Source organism: Equus quagga, chromosome 11, assembly GCF_021613505.1.
Source record: "Equus quagga isolate Etosha38 chromosome 11, UCLA_HA_Equagga_1.0, whole genome shotgun sequence".
NCBI lineage: Eukaryota > Metazoa > Chordata > Mammalia > Perissodactyla > Equidae > Equus > Equus quagga.
Window position 1 is genome coordinate 53,864,895 of NC_060277.1, and position 12,960 is coordinate 53,877,854.

The 12,960-nt window shown below is 38.7% G+C and overlaps 1 protein-coding gene across 2 annotated transcripts in view; it reads left to right on the forward strand.

Annotated features, from left to right (window-relative positions):
• Positions 1 to 12,960, forward strand: part of COL12A1 (collagen type XII alpha 1 chain) — a 108,386-nt gene that overhangs the window by 15,348 nt on the left and 80,078 nt on the right. For both annotated transcript variants that reach the window (XM_046676244.1, XM_046676245.1), the window contains exons 6-13: positions 356 to 619; positions 792 to 956; positions 1,614 to 1,787; positions 3,840 to 4,130; positions 4,335 to 4,937; positions 6,060 to 6,332; positions 9,010 to 9,282; positions 10,878 to 11,150. In XM_046676244.1, the coding sequence (XP_046532200.1) occupies positions 356 to 619; positions 792 to 956; positions 1,614 to 1,787; positions 3,840 to 4,130; positions 4,335 to 4,937; positions 6,060 to 6,332; positions 9,010 to 9,282; positions 10,878 to 11,150 (2,316 nt within the window). The remainder of the gene's footprint in view (positions 1 to 355; positions 620 to 791; positions 957 to 1,613; positions 1,788 to 3,839; positions 4,131 to 4,334; positions 4,938 to 6,059; positions 6,333 to 9,009; positions 9,283 to 10,877; positions 11,151 to 12,960) is intronic.

Here is a 12,960-nt window from a genome sequence, read left to right on the forward strand (position 1 = left end):
TAAGGGTATAGTTTATAAAGATAGATAGGTCAATAGCATAAATCCTTGGGTCACATGCTTCTGGAGAGCAGGTCGTGCCGTCTGTTTATCTCTTCTTGCATAAGGTCTTATATAGCAATTTGAAGACACATGATTCTATAAATGTATCTTCGTGAAAGCACTGAAAATGCTTCTACGTGTGCTAATAAAATTTTGTATTCTTTTGTGCATGTCAGTTGTGGGTGAAAAACAGTGTGAATATGTTCCAATGAAAAAATGATCTAAGGAGCCAACATTTTTGCGATGTTAGTTTGTCTTCCTTAATGATGGATAGATTTAATAATGAATCATTAAAAATCTATCAAATGTATTTCAGAATGCTCTGTCAGTGCCTGGACTGATTTAGTGTTTCTCGTGGATGGCTCTTGGAGTGTGGGAAGAAATAATTTCAAGTACATTTTAGACTTTATTGCTGCTCTTGTGTCTGCTTTTGATATTGGAGAGGAGAAGACAAGGGTTGGAGTTGTTCAGTACAGCTCTGACCCCAGGACTGAATTCAACTTGAATCAGTACTACCAAAGGGACGAACTTCTTGCTGCAATTAAAAAAATCCCATACAAAGGTGGCAACACAATGACAGGTATGCTTTACAAATTGTGTTGTTTAAAATAAGTGAAATACCAGTTTGGGAGAGAAATTAAGCGTTGAACAATTATCACATGTTAAGTAATTTTGAAATTAATCACATATTTTTTGACTTTTGCAAAATTGTGTAGTGCAGCATGAGGGAACATGTTTCTTTTTCACTTCAGGGGATGCCATTGATTACTTAATTAAAAATACTTTCATGGAGTCTGCTGGAGCAAGAGTTGGCTTTCCTAAAGTAGCAATTATTATTACGGATGGCAAATCTCAGGATGAAGTGGAAATTCCAGCAAGAGAGCTTCGCAGTATTGGGGTTGAAGTTTTCTCTTTGGGTAGGTCGAGTTTGGTTGTTTTCATTTTAGAACTAGGAAATACTTAATGCTTAGGATGGCAAAGGGTTGATTCCTCAGGGACGTATAGAAGTGTTGACTGCGTTTACGGTGATTTGCCATTAAGCCATATCGTCTTTGAGTGAAAATTTGCTGGCGTATCTATTTCTCTCTTGCAACTCCCTTCACATGTGCATTAAGTGAGGTGGTATTCACATTCTTTGCCAGCCCTCTACTTTTCAAAGAATGCTGGGCCAACGATTCTAATAAAGATCCTCCTTGTATTATCATTAAGTGTTTTTTATGTGTTTCCTATATTATGTAATACTTGAAGAATTCAGAGGGCTCTGGCTCATTCAGGACTCTGGAAGAAAAAAGTATTATCTTTACAGATGGCAGGGACAAATGATGGCATGGTTGGGATGAGAGCCCACTCTGTGTTACTAACCATTTGTTTTCCTCTTTGGCTGGCCACTTTATGTGAAATTATAAGATGCCTTTGTCATTTGAATAGTTGCACATCCGTTACAAAGCAAAGCAGTTCTGCTTTATGACTGAATAAGGGTTTAAAAATGTCTTCACTTGTGAAAGACTAAGAAAGCAAAGAAATTCAGCATATTTCCCTTTTCAGTATATCTTTGTCCTTTTTTTTTTTTTAAGGCATTAAAGCTGCAGATGCAAAAGAACTCAAACAGATTGCCTCCACACCTTCACTAAATCATGTTTTCAACGTGGCCAACTTTGATGCAATTGTGGATATTCAGAATGAGATCATCTCCCAGGTGTGCTCAGGTGTTGATGAACAACTTGGTGAACTGGTTAGTGGAGAAGAAGGTAAGTGAATTTTCAAGTGTTCCCATGTGTTAGCCTTTTCCATTATTTGATATAATTTATAGCTTTGCAAGTATCTTAGGAGTAGACACATGTACTCAAACACACCCTCCGGTGATTCTCCAATGGTATACTCCATTTGTATTGTTTTTCAGTAACTCAGCTTGTTGATTTCAGTTGTATTGTTTTTTCCCTCCTAGTGGAATATTAAATAAAATATTTATATCATTGTAAAGTTCTTAAAACTCTTCTTTTGGACAAGTTTTATTTGCTATTTTTCTCTAAGACCATTCTATGCAGGTTAAAGTGTCCATAATTATGCTATTCGAGTACTTGCTTTAATTATTTTATACTCTGATTTAAACATTCACAGTCTGGGGAACATTTATTTTAGCCTTCTGCCACGTAAACTAACGGCACTGCTTCTGTTAAATGGCAAAGGAAAGGGTTTTCCATCATCATGCTCTGCATATTGTTTTCAAAGCTTTTAAGAATATTTCAATCAGTCAATTTGATCCTCCCACATCTGGAAAATGTTCCCATTTTTTAATCAGCTATTGCTTCTAAGTACATGAGAGAAAGAAAAGACATTTCAGGAGACATTTCATAAGCATCTTTTTGGGCATTAAAAAGTCACAATTGCCGCAATTGTTCCCTTCTTCGTTTGAGAATTGACAAGTGATTAAAGATAAGTTATGAATAGCTACATCTTCAATCACATAAACTCTTTAATCTCCAAACCCTAAGTATTTTGGCAATGTTCGTTGGCCCTGGTTCTGTTTCAGAACTCCTTCTCATTACTTCATGGGCTCTGAATCTTTTTCTTTGTTTCACTGCCTAGTCTAACTCTTTTGCTTTGTATTATTACAAAATCCATCCTCCTCGCCATTTTTCTCTGGTTAACCTCTCTTCACTCAATCTTTTAAAACATTCTAATTCGTCTTCGTCTTCACTGGGGTGCGTGTGTGAGGATAAGCCAGTCTTTTGTTCTGCCTCTGTGTGAACTCTCCCTGTGTGTGGTGCAGGGCCACATTGCAGGTGTTCACTCTGTCCTTCGTGGCCTTCACTCTCTTGCTGGCGTTTGCCTGTGACTTCTGTTCCCTGTACTGTCTCTGAATAACTCAAAAGGCTTGGCCAAACTTCCAGGTGGCACATCTGTTGTTTCCCTCTCACTACTTCTCACTTCTTTAGACATCATTTTTAGGCACTGCATCTGATCGCCTCTTTGAGCAATGATGAGTAAACTTGTACTTGTCTTCTCATCCACTTCTTGTGGGCTGACGTGAAAAATTAGAAGTATATTTTCTGGGAAATTGATTCCATTAACAATTGTAAAATTTGAAGATTTTTGCCTGAAATATCTTAAAATACTTTGTTGTCTGTTCAGTACGTGACTATGTTCTACATTGATCAAGGAGAGAAATTTTTATATTTCAATATTTGCTTGTCAGTATGCACATTGTAAGCCATTGTTTCACCTCTTCTTGGTGGCATTATGAACATAGTTGAACTTGTTTCTCACCTTGAAATAAGTGGGAATAAAATTGTGTAAATTGTAAGACTGTCATTTTGGAACTGGTGAATTCTTTATCTTTTTTGGCATATTATAGAATGTCTTTTAAAGATTACATTTTTATTCCTGTGGTATTATTAATAGAGAAAAACTTTCTAAAGGATTGAGTAAGTCAATGATTTAACAAATGTTTGTCAAGTGCCTGCTTTGGTATCTGAGAATAAAGGCAATGAGTAAAATACCAAAACTGGAATGGAGATCTTGGTCCCAGGGAAGAATTAGGCATCAGATGTCCGACATTAATTTCTTCCAAGGATATTCTTTACCCCTAAACTTCTCCGCTCCCTGACAAAAAAATCAGGCACTGAGTCTCTTTTGGTTTGATGGATACAGTTGGAAGTGGGAGGTTGGGGTTGGACGATGACGACTGATGCATTCATGATTAATTTGAGTAAGGAGAATTGAAGATTCAAATCTAGAGACCTAATTAATACGGTTATATCTCACTGTATTTGTTGACTGTTCTGCTTGTTACTTTTTAGTTATTGAACCGCCTTCAAATTTGATTGCCATGGAAGTCTCATCAAAATACATTAAGTTAGGCTGGAGTGCATCTCCTAGCCCAGTGACAGGCTATAAAATCCTCCTTACACCAATGACCGCTGGAAGCCGACAGCATGCTCTGAGTGTGGGACCTCAGACGACCATGCTCAGTGTTCGTGACCTCTCAGCAGATACGGAATACCAGATCAGTGTTTCTGCCATGAAGGGACTGACATCCAGTGAACCTGTGTCAATAATGGAGAAGACTCAGCCAATGAAAGTTCAAGTGGGTAAGTTAACAGGTGGATCATTGGGTTTGGAATATGTGAAGGACCATTTGACAGTTTGCCTTACTGGTTCAGATTTCGTTTTAGACAAAATATGTGCAATAGTTTTCTTTTAAAGAAGCACGCTTACTAAGAAAACCAAATAGCTGTATTCTGATGATTCATTCATATTTGTTAAACTTTAATGGACTTTCTTTCTTTTTACAGAATGCTCACGTGGTGTGGATATAAAAGCCGATATTGTGTTTTTGGTTGATGGTTCCTATAGCATTGGGATTGCAAACTTTGTTAAAGTTAGAGCCTTTTTAGAAGTTCTTGTAAAAAGTTTTGAGATTTCACCAAACAGGGTACAGATCAGTCTTGTCCAATACAGCCGGGATCCTCACACCGAGTTCACTTTGAAAAAATTCACGAAAGTTGAAGATATAATTGAAGCAATAAACACCTTCCCCTACAGAGGAGGATCTACAAACACTGGGAAAGCAATGACTTATGTCAGAGAGAAAATATTTGTGCCTAGCAAGGGTTCAAGGAGCAACGTGCCAAAGGTCATGATTCTTATCACTGATGGGAAATCTTCAGATGCTTTCAGAGATCCTGCTATAAAACTAAGGAATTCAGATGTTGAAATCTTTGCGGTTGGTGTGAAAGATGCCGTTCGCTCAGAATTAGAAGCGATTGCCTCTCCTCCTGCTGAGACTCATGTGTTCACAGTGGAAGATTTTGACGCTTTTCAGAGGATATCTTTTGAACTCACACAGTCGATCTGCCTTAGAATTGAGCAAGAATTAGCAGCTATAAAGAAAAAAGGTTAGTAGACACTGTAGAGTGAAAGTTATCTCTTCATGAACAAAGCAGTTTTAGTTCTAAAATTGTGGATAATATGCTTCTTCAATTCTATTTATATGCAGGAGAGAGGAGCTTTCCTGTGTTATTGAAAACTATTAAACTCAGTTGATTTAACTCTGAGATATGACTTCCTCCCAGATATTTTTGCTTTATAGTCATGACATGTTTCTGATCCTAGATCTTGAAGCAGGGCTGGGAACTACCCTGTTTGTCATGTCCAATTCAACAACCATTCATTGAGTGTCTACTACGTGCTGGATGCTGAGCCTGATCCTTTGAACAGAAAATGACTAGAACATAGTCCTGGACCTTTGAGTTCTACTACACAATCCCTTTCCTGTACCATTTTTGGGCATTGTTCCTTACATCAGGAATTCCCTACCCCTCTTGTTTTCATTTGTTCCAATTCCATTTTTCAACGTTGAGTTACACATCTCATCTCTTTCATCAAGCCTTCCTTAATTGTTCTAGTGCCATAAGACATTACTTTCAGTCATTTGGCATTCACATGTAGTGTTTGGTTTTATTAATGACTTCACACTCTCATCTCCCCTCTTCGATTGTATGTCCCCTGAGGACAGACAGTATCCCTTAAATATTGTCTCTTCCTATATTTTAGTTTAATAACTATTGTTTTGTTAGGAAAAATTCCTTAATTATTGCTTTGAAATATCAGTCTACCACCAAAGGTGAATATCTGATTGCCAGGTATGAATGGGGATGTTTTGATGGTTCATTTTAGATCTGTTACTGTTTAAATCCCACTTGTGGGCAGGACCATTCCATTACTGCTTTGTCTTAAAAAGCTCAAAATTCAAACCAAATTTAATTAGTCATTTAAACAACATAACTTAGTATTCTAAATAGTTAAGACAGATGACGAGGACCTCTTTGTAGGGCAGTAAGGGAGAGGCCTCCTCTCAATAGTCTTGTGCAGAATATGTACTCGGTATATTGGTCTCAATGATCACGCTCCCAAATGAATATAAGCCGTTTCGGAAATGTGTAGTCATTAATTCCATTTTTACTTTATCGATTTAAAAATTTTAAACTATATCCTTCTTTTTTTTTTTTTTTTAATAGCCTATGTTCCTCCAAGGGATCTTAGTTTTTCTGAGGTGACTTCTTATAGTTTCAAAACCAACTGGTCTCCTGCTGGAGAAAATGTTTTTTCATACCACATCACCTACAAGGAAGCTACCGGGGATGATGAGGTCACGGTGGTGGAGCCAGCGGCGAGCACCAGCGTCGTTCTCAACAACCTAAAGCCAGAGACCCTATACTTTGTCAACGTGACTGCAGAGTATGAGGATGGCTTCAGCCTTCCCATCGCTGGAGAGGAGACCACTGCAGAAGGTGTGATAGGGTTTCTGCCACTGTTTCCCCAAACTAGCAGTTTATTTTAGAACAGGGTTACCATTTGAAAGAACCATCTGCTTTCTAGTTTAGAATTGTGAATGCCTTTGTAAGATTCAGCATCTTTAAACTACAACTATTCACAAATCTTTTTAGAAGGAGAAAAAACCTTCTAAGTAAAAAATTTTAGATTTATTTTGATGAATTTGAGGTTAGCGGACATAGAGGACGGGAATTAACTTTTGAAATATGGCTTATCCAGCATTTTCTCTCTCACCTTTCAACAGCGTAACGTTCACACACTTCTAAAACTGCCTTGCTTTATCTGTGGATATGACGGCAGATATATATTACCAACTCTTTTTCTTTTCTTTTTTTTTCAAAGATTTTATTTTTCCTTTTTCTCCCCAAAGCCCCCCCGTACATAGTTGTATATATTTCTAGTTGTGGGTCATTCTAGTTGTGGCATGTGGGACGCTGCCTCAGCATGGCCTGACAAGCGGTGCCATGTCCGAGTCCAGGATCCGTACCAGCAAAAACCCTGGGCCACTGAAGCAGAGCACGCGAACCTAACCACTCGGCTGTGGGCCCGGCCCCTTCTTTTTTTTAAATTGTAGTAAAATATACATAACATGAAATTAGCCATTTTAAAGTGTACATTTCAGTAGCATTTTCCACATTCATATTGTTGTGCTACCATCACCACATCCATCTCCAGAACTTTTCTCATCTTGCAAAACTAAACTCATACCCATTAAACAGTAACTCTCCATTCCACCTCTCCCCAGGCCCTGGAAACCACAATTCTACTTTCTGTTTGTATGAATTTGACTCCCCTAGGTACCTCATATGACTGGAGTCATACAGTATTTGTTGTTTTGTGGCTGGCTTATTTCACTTACATAATGTCCTCAGAGTTCTTCCGTGTTGCAGCATATGTCAGAATTTCCTTTCTTCTTTATGGCTGAATAATATTCCATTGTATGTGTGTACCACATTTTGTTTGCCCATTCACCCATGGATGGATACTTGAATTGTTTCCACCTTTTAGCTATTGTAAATAATACTGCTAATAACCTGGGTGTACAAGTTTTACCAAATATTTTAAGCAGTATTTGTTTAGATGTGTCCTCTTTACTGAATAGATTTGAATACTTTCTGATACATTTCACTACTTTTGACATTTAAAGGGTGCTGATGAACCTGGTAGGGAGAAGATTAAAACCAGACAATTACTTTTTAAGATAAATACAGTGAATATTTGAAGAGATGTCAATTGTTCTTCTCCATCTTTACTGGGGATAGGAGAAGAGGCTGAAACAGCAGCATGAGGAATTTAAGATAGCTGCAAGGGAGTATTTGCTGACGGAGAAGGCACGTGTTGGCATATCTTGCTGATACAAGCTAGAGAATCTTTTTTTTTCTGAAAGACCTTTCAAATAAGATTTATTTTTTTCTTTTGTGCATGGTTTAGATATATTTCTACCTGAAGGCCAGCAAATAAACTAAATAGCCTAGAGTGTCTTCTTGTCTTAGGAGTTTTGTGATTGTATAACGTAGAAGTCCATACTTAGATATTTCTGATTTTCTGATGATTTTTCCGCAATGCCCACATTGCTGCTTGATAAGCTCAGCCCTTTTTCTTCAGCATTTTGGGATGGGGATGGGAATATGTCTCAAGAAGAGATTTAATCCAAAGGGTGTTTGAGTAGAGACAACTGCATTCGTATACCTCTAGTTTTTGGTTATCGGGACACCACAACACAATTTGGAAATGCCTTTCCAATTCTATTGTCTGTAGTGAAATCTGAGATTTAAGCTTTCTTTAGTCAATAAGGAAGTTTTTGATTCAATACCTTCATTAAACAATTATAGAGCTTCTGCAGTGTGTTAGGCACTATGACAGTTGTTTCCCATGGTTGTCTAATTTACCCACTTCAGTAATCATATAACTAATCACATTTTTACTGATGGGTAATCTGAGGTTCAAAATTACACATGTATTAAGCTTCAGAGCCAGTATTCAAGGCCATGAGTGTAACTGCCTCATTTGTTCTGACTAATTTATTCTTTTTTCTTGCCATATGACATCAATGGGTGTTACTCACATTGCAATTTGACCTCAAGATTTAGATCCAACTAGCATTCATTAAGTACCTATAATGTGTTTGGTCCAACACGTGAATGGTCCAACTATTCTCCAAGTCAAATGACCGTGCAGATAAAAAAGTCAGTTGTGGGACTGACTGGATAAGACGGTTGGTTCAAGTGGGTAAATATGGTAGACCTGAGTGTTAGGTATTATTTTCCTACTTCTCTGGGAAAATCTAGTAAGAGTGAAAGACTTAGATACTTATATTTGAAGAAATGAATTATTTTTTTTTTGAATTTTATGTCAACATGAATTTACCATTTAATAGAGTATGTATGATTTTAAAAGTTTACTATTATATACCTCTTTATTTGATTAAACTGTTAACAGTACTTATTCTTTTTCTGGATGTGGTCAAGTATTTGTTGTTTCAGAATCTAGTTAATATCTGGCTAAATGATTGCTGTAACCAGAATGTTTGTCAAAAAACTGCTCATGGGTTTGTTTAGAGAAATGCTATAATTTCTTTAAAAGCTAGTTTTGTATTTCTCATATAAAATGAGTCAACTTTTTTTAAAATTTCAGTAAAAGGAGCACCTCGAAACCTAAAGGTGACAGATGAGACCACAGATAGCTTTAAAATTACCTGGACTCAAGCTCCAGGGAGAGTTTTAAGGTACCGAATTAGATACAGACCAGTTGCTGGTGGCGAAAGCAAAGAAGTTACCACCCCAGCTAATCAGAGGAGAAGAACGCTGGAGAACCTGACTCCGGACACAAAATATGAAGTCTCTGTTGTTCCTGAATATTTCTCGGGACCTGGCACTCCGTTGACTGGAAATGCAGCCACTGAAGAAGGTAGAGGAAATATGCTGCCCGTGTAGTGACAACCAAAGTCAGATTGCAGCGCAGCTGTGGACAACTATCCAGATACTATCAGCCAAGAGACACTTTGTCTCAATTATCTGAGTATCGTAAACTGTAGTCCTTTTAGACTTGAGTTACTCGAATTTTTGACTTACTCATGACAGTATTTGTTTGTGTCAGTAGAATTTGAATGCTATGACATGGTCTAAATATTCTCTTAAAAATAATACTATTAAATATTCTAATATAAGTTGAAAAGTCACTAGAGGTTAAAAATCAAACTGCCGTGTACCATTGAAGCAGATTGTATATTCCTTCTTCAGGAACATTTTTAAATCGTAACCCGTTTTTATTTAAATGGGATGTTTAGGCTTCCTGGAGAAATTTTGATACTTGTTGCAAATTATTAATATTTAATGTTATTTCATTGAGAAAAATTACGGCATTTATAATTTTCTTTTGATTCTCTATCTTTAAAGTTTTTAATAATAATAACAACATGTTAACAACAATGAACAGTTACTGAGCAAAGAACTTTTCATACATTATCTCACTTAATCCTTGCATAGAGTCTGCAAAGTTGTTAGTATTATCCCAGTTTTACAAGGAAATCAAGGCTAAGGAAACCAAATAATAGCTTGGAGTCCTGTTGCTAGTAAGTGGTGAGTCTGTATTTGTGGACCCTGTTGCCCTCATGCAGTCACTCACAGGGAGAGTCCATCCAGCTCAGCTGGAGTCACTGCTTCCTTCCTGGGCAGCCTGGCGACCAGCCTTTCCTGCAGAGACTCCTCCTTCCACCTGCTTTCTTCCTCTCTTTCTCTGGGAAGTCACTGCTTCCCTTTTTCCTTTTCTAGTTGAGGATCTTGGGCTCTTTTGCTGGGCACCGTAAGAAGACTCAGTGACTCTTGATCTGTTTTCCGGAGTAAAGTGGCTGGCTGCTGTGTACCCAGTGAGAGTGGCACAGGCTGGGTGCCTCGAGACCCTGCAGAGGCTACATGGCCACCCTACCAAAAAAGTCAGGAAATCAGAGCTGCAAAGGCATGGGCGGCCCTGGACTTTTACCCAAGCCTTGGCCTCACTTGGGCTGTTTTCTTTCTTTGTCTTTTTCTAGGGAGAGCATCATTTTTATCATTTATCATTTTATCATATCAGTGTATTTCCTGGCCATTACATTGAGATGTTCATAGCATTATGCCAGTAAACCCCTTTCATTGAAGTCTTCTTAGAGGAGTTAGAATCTACATTGTGACACGAATCAAAGTATATATATTTTATAGTGCTTTGTGCCACTTTGGAGGAAGCATTATAGTTTTTTACATGAAAGATTCCAACACAAAAGGTTTTAACCTGTGTTAACGCGGAAGAGCAAGTGGATGTCTTTTGCTGTGTTTCTGCTAACACCTGGGGCCTGGTTTAGAAATGCTTAAACTCTGTTGGCTGGTCAGCAGTTACAATGGCTGTACTCTCACCCAGGATATAAATTTGATGTAACACACACACACACACATATATGTAAAGCAACAAAGTGTTTTTCAAGTCATTTTATTAAATAATGAGTTTTGATGTTGTTGCTGTTTTTAATGAAGTTAGAGGGAACCCGAGAGATTTAAGAGTTTCTGATCCTACGACATCAAGCATGAGATTGTCTTGGAGTGGAGCGCCCGGAAAAGTGAAACGGTATCTCGTCACCTACACCCCAGTGGCAGGAGGGGAAGCTCAGGAGGTCACTGTGAAGGGAGACACAACCAGCACCGTGCTGAGTGGACTAAACGAAGGGACGCGGTACGCCTTATCTGTGACGGCCTTGTATGCGTCTGGGGCTGGGGATGCCCTTTTTGGAGAAGGGACAACACTTGAAGGTAATTACTGTCATATTTTGTAGAAATCCCTGAGCCTGTTTGCGCTTGCATTGAGGAAGCTTAAAATGTTTTCAGAGAATGAAATCTGGAAATGCGCAATCTCCTTTCTTTAAAAGGAATTTGTGTTGAAAAATAACCATAAAACTGCTTCTTACTCAGAGATGTAGAATGTAACCAACTGAGAAATTAAACTTGATTAAGAAGTGTACTGGGGAGCTGAGTGCATAATCAGGGCATAGAAATGTGTCTGTGATGCTGTGGGTTGTTTAAATGGGCATCAGTGTGTGACCTTCGTGTGGGAAGGGACCTTGGGAAGCACCCGTGCATGGGGTGCGGGGGGGGCTTGGGCTGTCCGGTGACGCAGCTGCTCCTGTCACCAGGAGCAGAGGGGAGCCCTTTCTGACTCTCCGTCTCTTCTCACTCACCATGCATAGAAGCATTCTTAACAGCTTGAGAAGTAAGAGAACCCAAGTTTCTGTTTGTTTTCTAAACAAACTCTAAAAGTCAGTACTGTGTTAGAAGTTCAGAGTCAATGCAGGACTTAGTAAGAACCAATCAGACCAGAGCTGTTTCCTTGGTTCTCTAGAGTTAATCGTCAGAGGGCTTCATATTTCTTAGGATCTTTTGAGATATAATGGCAGCTGAGCTTTAACTCACCCGCAACTGCAAAGTAAGTTGTGTAAGAGAGAGAAAATGCAAATTTAACTTGACCACAGTGAGAATGGGCTGTAGTGGATGCTTACGGTGATGAGTCAGTACCACACTTGGGGGCCTAACTGAGAAGTCAGGCATAGATTTCCCTCTGTTATCACCATCCTCATATGACTTATTTAAAATGATTACAGGAAGAAAATGAATCTGAAGTATCATTTTTTCTTTTTTCTTTTTTTTGGTGAGGAAGATTGGCTTTGAGCTAACACCTGTGCCAATTTTCCTCTATTTTGTATGTGGGATACTGCCACAGCACAGCTTGATGAGCGGTGGGTAGGTCTGTGCCTGGGATCTGAACCTGCAAACCCCAGGCTGCTGAAGAGGAGCGTGCGAACTTAACCAGTATGCCACTGGGCCAGCCCCTGAAGTATCTTTTGTGATGTGAAATCACAGTGATATTAGGCAAAATATCCATCAAATTTGGAGGACTGTAGATGTAATTGGCAGGGACAATTACATAGGCAGTTTTGATTAAAACTTCAAGACTTAGTCAAGAATTAAAAACAAAAAATATTCTAATCACAATTCTATCTCTAATAGTGATCAAGAGTTTAATTCCAGTAGTTCATGATTGTTATTTTTAGAAGAGGACTTAAATGAAAGATTAATACTGATTGCTGGAAGAGTCCTGGTTTGGCTCCTTAGCCCCGTGACCTTGAAATAACCCCTAACCTCTCTGAGCCTTGGTTTACCCATCTATTTAGAGGGAATTGTCATTGTCCCCCCTTCCTCCCAGACTGACTGTGGAGATCAAATGGAAGGATGTCCGTGAGACTCTTTGGGGATGGTAAAATATTATACGTATATAAAATTCATCAGGGGCCAGCTCAGTGGCGCAGTGGTTAAGTTCGCACATTCTGCTTCAGTGGCCCGGGGTTCTCCGGTTCGGATCCCGGGTGCAGACATGGCACCACTTGGCAAGCCATGCTGTGGCAGACGTCCCACATATAAAGTAGAGGAAGATGGGCATGGATGTTAGCTCAGGGGCCGGGCTTCCTCAGCAAAAAGAGGAGGATTGGCAGTAGTTAGCTCAGGGCTAATCTTCCTAAAAAAAAAAAAAAAATTTATCAAGAGGGAATCACATTAACTTTAGAACTGA